The sequence below is a fragment of the Danio rerio genome, chromosome 19 (genome assembly GCF_052040795.2).
Source record: "Danio rerio strain M-AB ecotype USA chromosome 19, GRCz13ab, whole genome shotgun sequence".
NCBI lineage: Eukaryota > Metazoa > Chordata > Actinopteri > Cypriniformes > Danionidae > Danio > Danio rerio.
The window spans coordinates 40731267-40750828 of record NC_141039.2 but is presented as its reverse complement, the minus strand read 5'-3'; the positions used below and the strand labels follow the sequence as shown (position 1 = coordinate 40750828).

The 19562-nt window shown below is 34.3% G+C and overlaps 1 protein-coding gene across 16 annotated transcripts in view; it reads left to right on the top strand.

Annotated features, from left to right (window-relative positions):
- Positions 1-19562, top strand: part of col16a1 (collagen, type XVI, alpha 1) — a 156668-nt gene that overhangs the window by 123353 nt on the left and 13753 nt on the right. For all 16 annotated transcript variants that reach the window (XM_087295958.2, XM_087295950.2, XM_087295955.2 and 13 more), the window contains 12 exons: positions 2048-2125; positions 4419-4463; positions 6375-6419; positions 11853-11906; positions 11987-12040; positions 12160-12213; positions 13546-13590; positions 15274-15327; positions 15591-15626; positions 16795-16857; positions 19017-19088; positions 19204-19257. In XM_087295958.2, the coding sequence (XP_087152084.2) occupies positions 2048-2125; positions 4419-4463; positions 6375-6419; positions 11853-11906; positions 11987-12040; positions 12160-12213; positions 13546-13590; positions 15274-15327; positions 15591-15626; positions 16795-16857; positions 19017-19088; positions 19204-19257 (654 nt within the window). The remainder of the gene's footprint in view (positions 1-2047; positions 2126-4418; positions 4464-6374; positions 6420-11852; positions 11907-11986; positions 12041-12159; positions 12214-13545; positions 13591-15273; positions 15328-15590; positions 15627-16794; positions 16858-19016; positions 19089-19203; positions 19258-19562) is intronic.

Genomic DNA, 19562 nt, shown 5'->3' with positions numbered 1-19562 from the left:
GTAAATTCTTAGGGTGCTATTTTAACGATCTTGGTGCAAAGTCCAAAGCGCAGGGCGCAAAAGAATTAAGTTTTGCTAGTTTTGTACTTTAAGGATGGAAAAATCCACTTTGCGCTGCGGTGCATGGTCTAACAAGGTTGAGCTTATTCTTTTAATGAGTTATAGGTGTGTTTTTAGAATAAACCAATCAGAGTCTCATCTCCCATTCCCTTTAAGAGTCAGTTGCGTCGCACCATAGCACATTTGCTATTTATATGATGGACTTTTTAAGTGGAAAAACTGAACGCTTCACTAGAGAGAAAACAGTTTAACAGAGCATCTACAGGCGAGAATGAGAGATGAGCCTCCTCATTCTTTATTTTCACTTTTACTCTCGTGGATAAGGAAACGTGTTGTATGAACAGATATCCATTAGCCTACATAATTCAATTTGTTTGTTAAGCGCAAAGATTTGTTTTAAAACTATTTCTAAAGTCAGTTCTAATTCTCAATATACCTGCGTTTGAATCCGCACCCCTGTTTTCAGCGTCACTTCACAATCAGTATAACAAGATTCAGCAACTAGTGTGTGTGTCTGTGCTGCTTTTAAAGTACATGTCATCAGTTCTGAACAGCTTTAACTGTGTGTGTCAGCAATCAGCCAAGATCAGGAACCGGTGTGTGTGTGCAGTGCATGACTGGATCTTGTAGTCCATATAATGGCGGATTTGTAGTATGCGATTTGTGTGTTTACCAGGATTAGATCGCTGGTGATTGTGACAAATACCAGCATGGCGAAAAGTACAGTGTTTACATTTTGTATTTTATTTATCATTGCTTCATATTGGACCTGCAATAATTACTTTAAAGTGTTTCATATATCATTAATATTTATTTTAAATTTCTACATTAAAATCAAAACTTTGCCCAAAAATTCTACATAAAGTGAGAAAAAAATAACTGTATATGAATAAGTACATATTTAAGCATATACTTTAAAATGTCAAAAGTAATAGTCCTTTTCATGATATATTCACTACTTGAATATATCATGATATGTACTGTTATCAGGATATGAGTGACTTATATTGTGATATGAGATTTTTGTCATATCGCTCAGCCCTATTAAATGGTAAAATCTTCAAATGTTGTGTAATTGCATGCTGAATGCTATAGATTAGATTAGATTAGATTCAACTTTATTGTCATTACACATGTACAAGTACAATGCAACGAAATGCAGTTTAGGTCTAACCAGCAGTGCAATAGCAGCAAGTGCAGGATACAGGAATAAGTTATAAAGTGCAGTTATAGAAAACTATGGTGATATTTACAGATGGATGTACTATGAACATTATATACAGGTTGGATAAGCTATGAACAGATTTACAATATATGAATATATGTGCAGGTTGCTATTAATAATCAGTAGTGTGCAGATAAATAAACATGATTACAAGTGTATATGTTACAATATATGAATATATGTGCAGGTTGCTATTAATAAACAGTAGTGTTCAGATAGATAAACATGATTACAAGTGTATATGTTACAATATATGAATATATGTGCAGGGATAGATGAACATGATTACAAGTGTATATGTTACAATATATGAATAAATGTACAGGGATAGATGAACATGATTAAAAGTGTATATGTTACAATATATGAATATATGTACAGGGATAGATGAACATGATTACAAGTGTATATGTTACAATATATGATAATATGTACAGGTTGCTATTAATAGTCAGTAGTATGCAGATAAATAAGCATGATTACAAGTGTATATGTATAGTGGGTGTGTACATAGTTACAAATGTCCATATGCAGTGGTTATGTACAGTTCAATAAGTAAACAGTTCAATGTGGCACAGTGAATGTGCAAATTTTAAATGTGCAAATGTTAAACAGTGCAGTTATTGCGAGGAGTTTAAGTTAGAGGAGAGTGGGGGGTGTTTACAGACCATGCCTTAAGTCCTGATGTTGCTATATCATAAATCAAATGTATTTTCAAATGACTCAAGCTTTTATTGATTGTAACTCTCTCAATGTTTTTAGACGGGTAACAGCGGTCCGTGTGTTGGCACACCGGGGGCACCCGGATTCCCAGGACAACCAGGAGTTAAAGGAGAGCCAGTGAGAGATCTCTTTTCATTTACCAGTTTCATTGTTTGAATGTATACTGTACATGTGTGTAAGATAATAACTCATCATTTAAATTGGGTGAGCATTTTCTTTAAATGTAATTCGATGGACCAATGTCAGTTATAATCCACCATCACACACTGATGTATTTCAAGACGTTTAACACTAGAACCAGCAGGGCCTACATTTTACCCATGCACAAATTATGTTTAGTAATGTCTGAAAAAACATTATTTAACTGCATTTTGCTACTGTTAACAAAGAAGTGTCTGTAGTAATGATTATGAAAGCATTATGTCTACATTTTGTCCTTTTTACAGATAACAGTCTGTATTAACAACGTGGTTTTGAAGAAAGTGAATACATATTTGGGTAGTGTGATATCATAATGCAATGTCATTAATCATATATTAAGATATCCCATGTCATTTAAATAACTAAAATGGCCTATAGACAACAATTAACTATTTAGCATGATCACTGCGTATGATGATCCTATAATTCAGTGACAAGTTCAAGCACACAACCTCACCTAATTAATTAATCACTTGTTTAATCATTATTTATTGTTTGAATAAGAGAACAACGCTATAGATAGATAGACAGACAGACAGGATAGGATGGATGGACGGATGGATGGATGGATGGATGGATGGATGGATGGATGGATGGATGGATGGATGGATGGATGGATAGACAGAAAGACAGACAGGATATAATGGATGGATGAATAGACAGACAGACAGGATAGGATGGATGGATGGATGGATGGATGGATGGATGGATAGACAAAGACAGACAGGATAGAATGGATGGATGAATAGACAGACAGACAGGATAGGATGGATGGATGGATGGATGGATGGATAGACAGAAAGACAGACAAGATAGAATGGATTGATGGACAGACAGACAGACAGACAGACAGACAGGATAAGATACAATAGGATAGGATGGGATAGGATAGGATAGATGGACAGACACACGGGATGAGATAGATAGATAGACAGACAGGATAGGATGGATGGATGCATAGATGGATAGACAGACAGGATAGGATAGGATAGATGGACGGACGAATGAACGGATGGGATGGGATGGGACAGGATGAGACAGACAGACAGGATAGGATAGATGGATAGACAGACGGATAGGATAGGATAAGATAGGATAGGATAGGATAAGATAGATGGACGGAAGAATGAGCGGACGGGATGGTTCGGGATGGGACAGGACAGTAAGGGACAGGATGAGACAGACAGACAGGCTAGGATAGATGGATAGACAGACGGATAGGATAGGATAGGATAGGATAGGATAGGATAGGATAGGATAGGATAGGATAGGATAGGATAGGATAGGATCGGATAGGTGGACGGACGAATGAACGGACGGGATGGTTCGGGACGGGACAGGACAGTAAGGGACAGGATGAGACAGACAGACAGGCTAGGATAGATGGATAGACAGACCGATAGGATAGGATAGGATAGGATAGGATAGGATAGGATAGGATAGGATAGGATAGGATAGGATAGGATAGGATAGTTTAGGATATATGGACGGACGGACGGGCGGGACAAGATGGATGGATGGATGGATGGATGGATAGATGGACGGACGGACGGACGGACGGGGACAGTCAGATAGACAGACAGACAGACAGCTGGGTGGAAATTCATAAATTCCAGCACTATCCACAAATAAGTATATATAAAAACAATGACACAATAAATACACATACTCAGAATATATACATGCGTATATTTTAGATTAGATTCAATATTATTGTCATTACACATGTACAAGTACAAGGCAACGAAATGCAGTCTAGGTCTAACCAGCAGTGCAATATCAGCAAGTGCAGGATACAGGTATATGTTATAAAGTGCAGTTAAAAAAAAACTTTGATGATATTTACAGATGGATGTAGTATGAGCATTTTATAACAGCTAAATTTGATTCGCTCGGGCTCTTATTGGTATAAATGCCTATTTTTGCCTATCTAGTTTTATCTTATCACTTTTATACCCTCAGTAAATTGAAAGTAAGACATTGTTAGTCAAAGACTGGGAGGCTTGAATGATTTATTGAAGGTCTGTTATGTATATTTGAAAAACAGCAATGGGAAACATTTACCATGTGGCGGTTCTAGTGTTAAGGATCACAGAGCAACCCAAAATTACTGATTTATTTTCATTATTACTCTTTGTACTTTGCCTTAATCACACTAATTGCATGCCAAAACCACGGTTTTTGTATATTTTGTATGTATTCATTTTAGGGTCCTAGAGGGGAGAGAGGACCTCCTGGTACTCCTGGAAACCCGGTAAGTTTCTATGTCCCCTGATATACCCCAGATTGTCTCCTAAAAGGTCATTTCTGTCAAGATTCTCTTTTTAGCTCTCTTTTCTTAGAAGCTGAGCCTCAGTGACCCCTAGACGTCTTTTCATAGCTTAAAAAGACAAACCAATGCTCAGCTCATACTGTAAAATGTCCTGCAGTGTCTCACAATGCAGCGTTTGTTTGAGGGATCTAGTTTATTTTAGATTCAAGCTTGTTTTGCTGTGAGGTTAGAGCGCCCCCTACAGGCCCATAACTACAGAAGGCCTTCAGAAAAAATCCCAAACCTACCAGTGTCTTTACCTAATTTCAGAATGGATTTGAGAGCTTTTAAACCTGTGTGCACTGGATATGTTGGAGTTATATAGCAGCACTTTTTATATAAAGTGACTTCATTTTCAAATCAGTGTTAAAAAACATGTTTAATAAATATATTTATATAGATATAATTATATTTAGCCACTTGTGAAACTAAATATATATATATTTAGTTATAAATATATATTATGAATATTATATACGATAATGATACTTCTGGTCCAAAACTTGAAACTATACAGATTTTATTTTAAAGATTTTTTTTGGCCTTTTTGCCTTTTATTATAGATTTTTTATTATATAGAATGGTTAGGTATTTTATATACACTTACCGGCAACTTTATTAGGTACACCTTACTAATGTTTGGTTGGAAATATTCAACAAGGTACTGAAAATATTCCTCAGAGATTTTGGACCATATTGACATGATAGCACATCCTTGATGCGAATCTCTCGTTCCACCACATCCCAGTGGTGCTCTATTGGATTGAAATCTGGTGACTGTGGAGGCCATTTGAGTACAGTGAACTCATTGTCATGGTGAAAAAACCAGTCTTGAGATGATTCGTGCTTTATGACATGGTGCAATACCCTGCTGGAAGAAGCCATCAGAAGATGGGTACACTGTGGTCATAATGGGATGGACATGGTGCTGACAAGGTGGACAGGCTGTGGCGTTGACATGATGCTAAATTGGTACTAATGGAACCAAAGTGTGCCAAAAAAATATTCATTACACCTTACCACCAGCCTGAACTGTTGATACAAGGCAGGATGGATCAATGCTTTCCTGATGTTGATGCCAAATTCTGATCCGAATGTCGCAGCAGAAATCAAGTCTTATCAGATGAGGCAACGTTTTTCCAATCTTCTATTGTCCAATTTTGGTGAGCCTGTGCGAATTGCAGCCTCAGTTTTCTGTTCTTAGCTGACAGCAGTGGCACTCGGTATGAATATTGTCTCTTTTTTGGATTATTCTCTTTAAATCCTAGAAATGGTTGTGCATATAATTCCCAGTAGATCAGAGGTTTCTAAATTACTTATTAGAAATTTGCGTTAACAACCTGTTGGACAGGTGTACCTATTAAAGTGGCCGGTGAGCATAAATTATGTATGATAAATGATTCATGATGTACGAATACATGTATTTATTCATGATCGATCATTAAATTAATGATTTTGTTGATAAAAAATGCATTCCACAGTTAAATTCTACTCCAAATAAAAAATAAAATTAGAAATTAGAAAATTCTATTCATCAAAAAACCCAAACACTTCCACAAAAACCACCACAAACTCGAATATCTGTGACATATCTGTACTAGTTATTGTCTTGAAAGCATCAAGCAAACATACACAATGAAACTCAATAAAAGTGGATTGTGATCCACACATTATTTAACCTCATGGACGGTTATGTTTTATTTTGTCACTTCACATTTACTCCAGAAGTAAGTAAAAAGGTTTCACACCCGTAATAAATGACGAGACTGATTATGATGAAGGATTATAGACTTGTTTTCATTTGTTTGCTGTTATTGTCCATTATATTGTTCTTTTCTCATTTGTGTTTCACAGGGCAATATTGGTTTCCCTGGTCCTCAAGGGCCTCCAGGCTTGTCCGTAAGTCAAAGCACAACACACAAACACATACAGAAGATGTTTAATTACCTCAGAAAACCGGCCATCTTGTAATAAATGTCATGACAGAGTAATAAAACTGTATGCTTGTGGTGTGTGTTCAATTATCTCTCCATAGCCATTGCGTATATGTGGTGCTGACAGCTTATTTCGCAACGCCTCGAATGGCATGTTTTAGCAGAGATTCAAACTTACTGATGAATTGAGCCTGAGCCAGAATGGATTTTATTTTAATGCCATCCAGGTTTATGCTTCGTGAGCTTTATCTGACTCTCTTTAATTTGCTGGAATCGAATCTGTTTGAAACAACAAACTCAGCGTGGGTTATTTGCAGCTCTTTTAAATTTTTCCTATTAGCACAGAAAGGCAGAAAATAAAGATTTACAGTAGGCTGGATGTTTTTCCAGATTGAAATTTTTGGTGGAATTGATCCGCTAATAGAATGATATATAACTGAGGCACTGAGGAGATTGTGTAAGTCAGCAATATTGCAGAGAACAACAGAAAGACGCCGCCAAAAGAGGCATTTTTTCCTCTTGTTATTTAGAGATGAAGTCAAATACTCGCTCTCCTGTTTTTGTTTAATGTGCAGAGACAACTAAAAGTGAGGCATTATTAAGTTCCTGAACGGACTGGCTCTGTGACAGTTTCCCTACTTTAGCTGAAGCAGTGGTATGAGTTTGGAGCCGACTACTTTCATAATACTTTTAGTTTGTTTTTGCTTTTATCAAGTCTTGTACCTTATTCGGGAGTTACAGTATATTAGGCACACCTTAAAAGTTCTGGGTTAGATCTGCTTTTTACATTTGAAGAAATCTTTGGAAAAGAAAAAACTTAGCAATTATATTGTAAGTGCTTATTTTAGTTTCAAGAGTTCACACAGCTATTGCTTGATACTAATTGCGGGCTTGGCCTGTTGTCCTGGGAGAGAACCCTGAGCTTTGAGATACCTGAGCTCAAGGCTTCCACCTGGTCATATAGCTTAAAAGGGGGTCTGAGATCAGGCAGGTCTCGAGAGCTCCCCCTGGTAAAGGAGGTACGGGGGAGATGACATGGATTGAGGGATTCTTTAAAAATGAAGATAAAGGAGATAAGACAAACTGAGCTATATATTGGAGGCTTGGATTTATCTGATTGGTTTATCGATGATTGTTGATGCAGGACCAGCCGCAATCAATCATAGAATGTGATCCTCTGGAAATTAGTTAATGAAACTTCACAATTTTGTAAACTCCTGAATACATTTTTAACTGAATGGTCATTTAGAATGCTTTTTATTTTATTTATCATAAAACAAATAAAGGTACCGCGTGTTTATATTCACTTATAGACAACATAATACTAATGCTATGAAGTCAACATTATAAAAAAGACAGTTGGTTGAGACAAGTCATTCGGCAACAGGACAAGTCATTTCACTCGGCGGACATCTTTGAAATGCCTCTCTTGCAGTATGCTTAAGCATTCTGTCTAAATGGGGAAACATTCAATTCTCCAATTATTACATTACTTGTTTGGAATCACCATTAAAATTAAACAACATGTCTCTGAATTTCTAAACGTTCAAATCAAGATAAATCAAAAAATTTTCAGGTTGCCCAGGCATGCGCACTGAAACAAGATCACGACACCAACCTCATTCATGACCATTTTACACATTATCATCCTTTAGATAATGATTGTCAGATCACGCTGCTCTTCTGAAGTAATTCACAACTTGGTCTTGATGACAAATCTGAATGTTTCACTTTAATTTTATTTAGGCTAGATTATTATTCAATTCAGTTCGTGGTTCAGCATTGTAAAAGTATATTGCGGGTTTTGAAGCGCCTCAAATTCGTTCTTCTATTTTATCTAAGATAACTGACCAAGTAATATATGTAAACAAAGAGACAAACAATACACAAAATTATTTTAAAAAATATATTTTTTCCAAGGAAAATATACAAATTATATTTTTGTTTGAGCCTGTCCACAAGCTACTCAACTGTGTGGGTGGAAGATTTTCGGTCAGTGGAAAGTATGGATTTACCTAATGCTTTACTAACTGTGTTGTGTCACAATCTTTTGTCATATATTTGCAATTTTTTTCATATGTCATCATTTTAAAAATTATGCCTTGAGCTTCTGATTTTTCCTTGGTGCTGATGTGCTTTTATTTAGATTTCAGCGAAATATTAAAATGAAAAAGGAAACAACATATGTCACAACGAATGCCCTTAAATAATGTAGCCTTTGCCAGCAAGCATCAGTGTTTCTTGACATGATTGGCGGAAGGGGGCTGGGCGGTCCTGGATTTGTGTGTACCTTGAAACAAAATCCTGCAGGCGCCCCTGATGCACATAATTATTTAACATGCTTGAAGTCAATCTTGAACATTCATACTTGCTGTCGATAGCTTTTAAAGGGTGCTCATAATGCAAAAATCACATTCATAAGGGGTTTGAAAAGTTGTGTGGCAGCAGTCTGTGAATATAACCAGCTTCTGGTAAAAAAAAGTATTTAATTTTATTTTTTATAATCACACTTTATAAAATCAGCCTGCAGAAACACTTTGATTGACTTTCTCCCATTGTACATGTCATCAGAGAGGGAAAGCCCCAACCAATAGGGAGGATCTCTTCTTCATTAACATAGGATGTTAGTCTTGATTTTGAATCTGCCACTATGCTGAAACATAGGCATTTGTAGCTTCGGCCTCTTTTGAAAATAGCACAATCTCATTTGAATTTAAAGTGACAGTCACCAAAATAGCACAATTAGGATCAAAGCCTAAAAGGGGCAGTTTCAAAGAGTTATAACACATTATTTGTGTGGTATTATGAGCTGAAACTTCACATACACACTCTAGCGGCATCAGAGACTTACTTTACATCTTGTAAAAAGTGGCATAATAGGTCTCGTTTAACTTTTGAAATTATTTTTATTAATTACTTTGACTTATTTTAATGTGCTTTTATTTTTCTTAAGGGGTAATCTTAATGTTTTGTCCTTGTCCTGAGAATAAAAAACTAAAATGTTTTCCTCCCACAGGCTGTAACTTCACGTACAGTTATTCACAATCAATTTAAACAAAGGTCAATGCATTTAGAAAAAGCAAATGATCAGTCTGTCTAGGAACATTATGAGCTGCTCCGATCGCTGTGTTTATTGCTTAAAGAGCATTGAACTGCGTTTAGCCAAAATGTGTCAAATCGATTAGGAACCAACTGCAAAACTCTGAATGTGGTATTTAAGCAAATGTTTTCCATTTACTGATTGATTTTTCCAATATGAGATTCAACTCAGGTCTGCAACTTTTTCATTATGCATGTGATAGCTAATAGCCATGTTTTGTGCTGTGATAGGTGTAAACAATAAAAACAAGAACTCTGCGTCATCCGTCTGTGTTTCTGGAATACAGATGACAGTACAGAAGGATTCATTAATTCATTCCCCTTACTTTACACTCAGCAAATAAATCCCAAGCTGGCAGGTGTATAAATTGTTTTGTGTTGCCTTTAGGGATAGTTCACCCAAAAATGAAAAATTCTGTCATCATTTACACAACCTGCACTTGTTCTAAACCTATTTGATTTGGGTTTTTTTTTTTTTTCTTCTGTCGATCACGAAAGAAGATACTTTGAAGAATGTTAGTGATTTGTAGCCATTTACTTCCATGGTATTTTTCTTTCTTACTATAAATGTGTCTAAATATCGAAACATTTCCATGCATGTTCAATAAAACCAAAGGTCAGGAGAGGGTTTTCTTCAATGGGAAAAATATTAGTAATTTATTGGAAACAAATGAATAATTTGACCAGCAGTGCTCTGGGTCACACCAATGCAATATAGGCATTACAATCAGGAGGTGCGCAACAATTCTACATTTCCCTGACTCAAGTATTTATACACAGCTGATATTAACAGGTGGAGTTTTAGTAGAATTCATAACTTGTCAATCATTCTGCAGTCCTCTGGTGGCTGCACCCTAACATACTTCCTCTTTTCTACAAGTTCTGCACAACATTAAAAACATAAGACTTCTCAACTGCAAATATTCTGCGTTCATTTTCAGTACATCTTTGCTTCAACTGGAAAGCTAAGTGAGAAGTTAAAGTTATTTTCAGATTTTGATGCTCTATCTTTCCAGACAGCAGCAGGAAACTTCTTCAGCAAAAATGCTAATTAGTATTCAAGCATGTCAAAGGGAAGAAGTTTGGTTAATGTATCACCTTAAGCAATCCAAATGTTTAATGAAAAGTTAAAGAGACAACAGTAATAATAATAATAAAAAATCATTTTTCCAACAAATGTCAAATGTACATTCTAGTTTCCAATATTCTTCAAAATACCTTTATTTTGGAACTGCCTTGGGAGAGTAACATTGTATTAAATTGGTTTAAAAAAAAAAAATGTTTTAAAAGTTTAACTATACCATAAAGATCACAAGTCTTTTTTTTTTTTAATAAAATTCTTCAAGTCTTCTTTTATGAAATAAAATAAAAGAAATAAATAAAATTTTATAAAAATGAATAAATAAATCAAATAAAAATTTTATTAAAATAAAATGAAAAATTAATAAAATGTAATAAATTAATAAAATTGAATGAAAATTAAATAAAATTAAAATAAATACATAAATAAAAAAATAAAATTGAATAAAATATTAAATTAAATTGTTTAAATTGAATTAAATTTAATAAAAATATTTAAAATAAATGAATTAAATAAATTAACTAATTAAAAAATAGATTAAAATTAAATATAATTAAAATTAAATTAGAATAAATTAATAAAACAAAATAAATAAATGACATTGAATAAAAATAAATAAATAAACATACATCAAAATAAATAAAAATTTAATTTAATTTAATTTAATTTAATTTAATTTAATTTAATTTAATTTAATTTAATTTAATTTAATTTAATAATGGTCTGTTGCAAAGTACAATAATGTTACTAATAAACTGGGCTGAATGGTTTGTATGGAACCAGACTGAACAACTTGTTGTTAATGACAAATTTTACAGTCTCTCCTTGAAATAATACGTACAAACTTTAACTCATCTGTGTTTCCAGATTTTGGTGAGGGGAAAAACATAACAAGGTCATTAAAACTGAAATAAATCAAGATACTTAAAAAAAACTCTAATAAACAGGATTGATTTTCAAGCCAAGCCCCAAAACAAGTTTATAGACGCTTATAATAAGACGATATGGCAACACCGCTAGAGTGCAAAAGCCACCACAAGTTACTGATTTATGTCGTTCCGTTCAGATTGCACAACATTGGTCAAAAATTGCAAATAGCTAATCCACAAGACGCCTGATTTTCACTTACTACTTGTGTCAAATATTCAGTGAACAATAACTAAATTTTTATTTCGGGAGTACTTTGTCACTAATGACTTGTTTTTTTATGAAATTTAGGGTCAGCAAGGTCAAAGAGGGACAGATGGGAATCCAGGACTGAAGGGCGAACAGGTAAGTTAACTGTACTTATGGGTGAAATATGCTAATTTTGCAGTACCGTTTAAATGAGTTGTGTTTGTTGATTTATAAAGGGTCCACCAGGAAGTCCTGGCTATCCTGGAGCTATGGGACCACCCGGTCTCCCTGTGAGTAGTTACATCCTGTTGCCATATTGTTCACTAATTGTGCTTTTATATTGTTGAGTAATTGCTAAAAGTTAGCGTTGTTTTTTCCTTTTTTTTGTTGTTGTTGTTTTTGTTTTCAGGGACTTAAAGGAGAGCGAGGCAGTCCAGGCACTGTGGGGCTGAAAGGAGAATCAGTAAGAACAATGTTTGAACAATGCTCTAGATTATTTAATGACCTTTTTTAGTTCATCCATAATTTTTAGGACATTCATTTTTTGATTCAAATTTGTTTAAATGTTTGAAAATGCTGTTATAGTGTGTGTATATAGTTTGAAGAAAGTATTTTGCTCACTAAGAGCCTGTTTAATTTGATCATAAATATGCAACAATAAAATAAATAAAATAACGCAACATTGTTTATTTCAGCTATTTCAACATATTTCTCATCATCATTTAGTTTAAAACTGAAGTAACTAAAATAAAAGTAAATATATATATTAATCATTAACACTTTTGTTGGGTGAAGCAGTGGCGCAGTAGGTAGTGCTGTCGCCTCACAGCAAGAAGGTCGCTGGTTCGAGCCTCGGCTCAGTTGGTGTTTCTGAGTGGAGTTTGCATGTTCTCCCTGTGTTCGCGTGGGTTTCCTCCGGGTGCCCCGGTTTCCCCAACAGTCCAAAGACATGTGGTACAGGTGAATTGGGTAGGATAAATTGTCCGTAGTGTGTGAGTGTGTGGATGTTTTCCAGAGATGGGTTGTGGCTGGAAGGGCATCCACTGCGTAAAAACTTGCTGGATAAGTTGGCGGTTCATTCCGCTGTGGCGACCCCGGATTAATAAAGGGACTAAGCTGACAAGAAAATGAATGATGAACACTTTTGTTAATGTACTAATTCCCATTACTAATATGTAGTGGTTTATTACCTGCCTGTTATTAAGATATTGGCTGTTTATTATTCTTATTCTCGGGATCTTATTCTACATCTCTAATCGTAATCAATAGCTTAGTCCAACTGCTATTTATTAGGCTAAAAGTCTTTCTTAATGGTTTGTTAATAGAATTAATTCATTTATTAATTTCTCTTCGTCTTAGTTCCTTATTTATCAGAGGTCACCTCTGCAGAAATGAACCGACAACTATTGCATCATGTTTTACGCAGCAGATACACAATCACATTCACACACATACACACTATAGCCGATTTTGTTTACCCAGTTCATCTATAGCACATGTCTTTGGACTGTGGGGGAAACCAGAGCACCCGGAGGAACCCACACCAACACAGGGAGAACATGCAAACTCCACACAGAAATTCCAACTGACCCAGCCGAGACTCGAACCAGTGACGTTGCTATGAGGCAACAGTGCCACCACTTTTTTTTTAATTATTTAATCAATCAGTCAATTCATCTTACTGACCTCAAGAGCCAAAGATTTTCAGACCACATAAATACTTTATTTGCCTGTATTTTGGGAGGTTTCTGTCTACATGCAATTCTTCATCATTTGAAACTTTGTTTCGATACAGGGCCCACCGGGATCTCCAGGTTATCAAGGACCGGTCGGTCCGGCAGTAAGTAAACATCTTTTTTACTGCTGTCATTATTTCACATATAGTTGAAGTCAGAATTATTATCCCCGTTTGATTTTCTTTTCTTTTTAAAATAATTTCCAAATGATGTTTAACAGAGCAAGGAAATTTTCAAAGTATGTCTGATAATGTTTTGGGTTTTTTTTCTGGAGAAAGTCTTATTTTTTTATTTCAGTTGGAAAAAAAGCAGTTTTTTATTGTTTAGGAACCATTTTCAGGACAAAATTATTAGCCCTTTTAAGCTATTTTTTTTCTCGATAGTCTACAGAACAAACCATCGTTATACAATAACTTGCCTAATTACCCTAACCTGCCTAGTTAACCTAATCAACCTAGTTAAGCCTTTAAAGGTCACTTTAAGCTGTATAGAAGTGTCTTGAAAAATATCTTGTCAAATACTGTCATCATGGCTAAGATAAAATATTATAAATGAGTTATTAAAACTATTGCGTGTAGAAACATGTCGAAAACATCTTCTCTCTGTTAAACAGAAATTGGGGGAAAAATAAACAGGGGGGCTAATAGTTCTGACTTCCACTGTATATACTGTATGGACCATTTTGAGGGATGTAAACAAAAACAATCGTCCCAACAAATTTCTTGTTTGACATATTTAATTTCAATAGCTTCCGAAAATTCAAAAAGATTGAATTGCCTCTTGTTACAGTTATGAAATAGTTTAATAACAAGCAGGAAATGGTCAATGTGCCAATGGCATAACCATATTGACATGGCCTAAATCAATTTCTTTCACAGTAACAATATATTAGGAGCTGGAATGGCTCTCATATAACTTTCAATTCAAATATAGCAAGTCAGTGTAAAAACTGATAGGAGAACACAGATTTTTGTTATTTTCTTTTCCAATATTACCTTACAAAGTTTCCACACTGAATTGGTTTTAAGGTAACTTCAGGTCATTTTAATTTAGAAAACATCAGTCTACTGTAAAGGTGTAAAAAAAAAAAAAAACTACTAGTAGTTATTATACTTCCCCATTTGAACGATTATGCAAATATTTCTAAAATGTTGTTTAAATTTGCAAATTGAGCATTATTTATTAAAATAAGCACTTATTTACATACATTTTCACAATATTGGATGAAGTCCATTTAAAATTCTTGTTTTGACATATTAGATACAATACAGCAGGGGTGTCCGAACTCGGTCCTGGAGGGCCGGTGTCCTGCAGATTTTCGGTCCAACTTGCTTCAACACACCTGCAAGGATGTTTCTAGAAAGCCTAGTAAGAGCTTGATCACCTAACCTAGGTGTGTCTGATTGAGGTTGGAACTAAGCTTTGCTGGACACCAGCCCTCCAGGACTGAGTTTGGACACCCCTGCAATAAAGAAATTAGAGTCAATAAAGAAAACATTGTGACAAGTTTGTTTTATTAAATTTGGATATACTTAGGCACATTATCTATGAACATATTGCTCTATAGAAACCTTCAAAATCTTAATATATGAATGCAACTGTAAAATTTAGTGTAAGTGCTGCTAAAGTGGAGATTTATGGTAATTAAAATAGATCCGAATTGATTAACTGCAACAAAAAAAAATATTTTCTTTATATTGGACTGAAAAAAAACAATTTATGAAGTGATACAAATTAACAGGTATGTGATTTTTGCCTTAAATAACTTCCTTTTCCTTGACTACTAGGGTCCTAAAGGGGAAGCTGGAGCATCGGGACCTGGGGGAGCAAAGGGAGATCAGGTATATAATGTCACGCATATACAGTGGTAGCTACAAAATGAATCTTGTTAAAGCATATTTCTCTGCAAATCCCTCGATATCACATATCTTTTGCTTTGAAGTTACAATATAGAGCAGGTTCTGCTTGTGTTTTCAAATGTACAAGCCTAAGACAAGAAAAAGCTCTAAACATAAACTTTTTTCTGGAAAATAAATATTTATAACATCAATTCCCAGGTAGATCATCTGTGATCTCAAGTTTCACTGTATCTTTTTTTATACAGGGCTTTCAAGGATCTCCGGGATTTCCAGGACAACAGGTGGGATTTCGGGCATAATCAGTCATTATTCTAATATTTGTGGGAATCTCAAACTATTTGAGACCTTTTTCATTTTAACCAGCCAGATCAAACAGAGTTTCATTAATAAATCTGGCACTCTTAAAGGCATCGTTTACACAAAATTTGACATTTTCTCACATTTATTCACATTTAAGTGGTTTTAAACGTTCATACATTTCTTTTCTGTTGAACACAAAACAAGATACTTTGAAGAGAGTTAAAACAGCAGTCATTGACATGCATTGTAGGAATAAGAAATACTATGAAAGTCAATGGTTGTTGTTTTTTTCAGCAAAACATAATTGCTAGAATAATGTCATTCAAATTGATTTTCAGGTCATTATATTGAAATCTATTCCTCTAAACTAGAGAAAAATTTGTATTTAACCCAGCATTTAGTTAATGATGGTAAACACAACAATATAATGGGATTTTCTGTAATGGTTCCTTTATTTCCACAAAAAAAAAAAAAAAAAAAAAAATATATATATATATATATATATATATATATATATATATATATATATATATATATATATATATATATATAAATATATATATATATATATATATCTTTTTTATAGTTTTTGTCTAAATGTCTTTAATTTAATTTTTTTTAAATCGAAAAGCATTTTCTAGACAATTAAAAATTATTATTTTGTTTATTAAGTCAAAATTAAGTCAGTTTTTCCTTAAAACTAACAAAATAATCTTGTATTTTGAAAAAATATTATTTTGCTCACCGGTTTGCCAGATTATTTTGCTTGTTTTTGGGTAAAACTTGCTTAATTTTGACATATTATTTTGGAAACAAGACAATGTTTTTTTACTTGTCTAGAACATAATCTTGATTTCAGAATTTTAAGATATTTGGACTAGAAACGACAAAACTCCAAGAAAGACAAGCATATTTTGTGGTGTAACACACACATCTCCTGGAAATCCAGCCGAATTTATCCAGTCCGATTATTCGAAACTCTTGATGTGTTTCCAATTTTGTTTGCGAAATGCATCAGATGTTCCGCTAGCAGCCCATCGGAGTGACTTCTGAGGCTGAGATCACATATTAATCTAGAAATAAGCTTCACCTATCTGAAAATGCTAATAGTGCAAAGCAGATCTCTTACTTCAGCCTTCATTTCTCCAGGGTCCTCCAGGTTTCCCAGGGAAAGCAGGACCTCCAGGCCCTCCAGGACCACAGGCTGAGAAGGCAAGTGACAGTATTGTAATACCTGGACAAGATGCTTTGATGAATGAATTTATGCCACATAGGTGACTCCTTTCTGAAATTGCTAAAAATTATTTCTCATTTTAACATGTTTTATTTAATCTGCCTTAAAGCAAAAAAACTGACCCCTAGGTAGACTTAGTTACATTAGTTTTTGTTCAAAGTAATTTTTTGATTCATTAAACCAGCAGTGTTCGTCATGTGACAACATGGAAAAATATTGTTTGTTGTTACCATCTTGTATGACATGTATTGCCAAACTGAAAGCACTTAAAGACATTTTTCATTTTCATTTTCAGTCAAAACGATCATTTGAGCATAATTTGTAAATTTAGCTGTAACAAATTTTTAGGCTGATCTAAAGCAAAATTATACTTTGATCTAAGGTAACAACTTACATATAAGCTAAATTAAACGACTTTGTGTGAATGTAATTTTTGTCTTGATCCCATTAAATATTTGTGATTTAGACAAAGTTAAATGTTAAATTATACTTTAAAAAAAAAAAAACTAAACAATTCTGCTGTAACAAATTACAGTATTTTTCAAAAGTGAATTCAAATATTTTTTATTGATCCAAATGAAAAAAGCTTACATTCATCCAATTAAAACAAATTGGGGTAAGTTCACATCTAAATTTTCATTAATTCATTCATTTTCTTGTCGGCTTAGTCCCTTTATTAATCCGGGGTCGCCACAGCGGAATGAACCGCCAACTTATCCAGCAAGTTTTTACGCAGCGGATGTCCTTCCAGCCCAACCCATCTCTGGGAAACATACACACAAACTACAGACAATTTAGCCTATCCAATTCACCTGTACCACATGTTTTTGGACTGTGGGGGAAACCGGAGTACCCGGTGGAAACCAACGCGAACACAGGGAGAACATGCAAACTCCACACAGAAACACCAACTGAGCCGAGGATCGAACCAGCGACCCAGCGACCTTCTTGCTGTGAGGCGAACGTGCTACCCACTGCACCACTGCGTCGCCCATCTAAATTTTATCATTGAAAATATAAATAAATAAATAAATAAATAAATAAATAAATAAATAAATAAATAAATAAATAAATAAATAAAAAAAAAAAAATAAAAAATAAATAGTTTGCCTTATACTGTACACTATCTTCTATCTCTATAAGAAAAAAATTATATAACCTGGTATAAAGCATATTTGTCTTGTTGACTAAAGTCAATTAATTAATTAATTTTTTTGTTCTAAACAAGAAGAAATAGCTTTAACCAAAACAACACTTCCCACACAATGTTCATTCATTCAATTAAAAAAAAATAGGGTAATGGTTTCACATCTAAATTTGATCACTTGATCCAATGAAAAATAAATAATTTGCCTTAAACAATATTTATAAGTACAAAGCGTATTGAGTTTCTGTTTAATACGCATGCACTGGCCTGTGTGAGTAACCTTAAAATTCGAAATTTGTCAAAACAAATAATAATAGGCTTCTTAATAATAGGCTTAATAACAGCTAGCTTGTAAGGATTTGGAACATGGCCTAAAGATAAAGAAGAATTATCTTCCAGGGTGGTATATCGGTGCAGATCTGCTTATTTCAGGTAAACACAGCTTATATAGTAAGAGGTAGCGGTCTGTAATATCATCACTTTGTGGTATAATGTCTACATCAATGACCTCAATTCCAGAAGACAGAATTAGATCTAGTGTAAGCTTTAAGCGATGGGTTGGACCAACAATGTTTTGCTTTATTCCAAGTGAATGTAGTAAATCCATGAACGCGAGCCCTAATGTATGATTAGCGTCATCTATGTGGATGTTAAAGTCTCCTAAAATTAGTATTTTATCAGTTTTTTTAACTAGTAAGTGAGAAATAAAATCAGAAAACTCTTTTAGAAAATTGACATAGGGTCCTGGGGGTCTGTATATGGTGATTAAAGCGAGAGATAGCATAGGTTTTTGCATAATATCCGTAAGCATAACATTAAGTGCTAATACTTCAAAGGATTTAATATGATGGATGATTCTGACACAACATTTATATTCATCTGCATTATCTCTTGCGGCCACTTTCACAAACAGACACTCTCAAATATATTGATATATTGATATTGATGCTTCTTCAGGGAATACTCATGCTTATTTTTCTGTTCCTCCAGGGTGTTGCAGGAGTTACAGGCCCACAGGGGCCCACAGGTCCTCCAGGATCACCAGGGTCCCCAGGCATGCCTGTGAGTGCTAATAGGTGTTCAACACATCCAAACTTTCAGCTTGTCATGACTCTGTATGCATTTATAACTTTATATGGTCATCCTGTTTTGTTTTACATTCTGTCCTTGTTTGAAGGGACCACCTGGAATGGAAGGACTTGATGGCAAAGATGGAAAACCAGGTTTAAGGGTCAGAAAAAAACTCTCATACAGTCTCCCATAGTTTTTCTGGAAAATAAGTGCCCTCGTTATAAGGACTATAAGTTGCATAATGTGAAAATTGCTTCGCTTAGAGAAAGTCACAAGTTAAATTGGTGTCTTAGTCATATTTTGTAGTTTACTGCATGTGGAATGATGTAAAACATTTTGAAAATACAGTATTGTATTCTTATATGCAATTTAATATATATGTACAAATATTTTATTAATTATGTATGCTTATAAATGTATGATTAACTTATTGGATTATTTCATAATAATATTTATTTGTTTTCT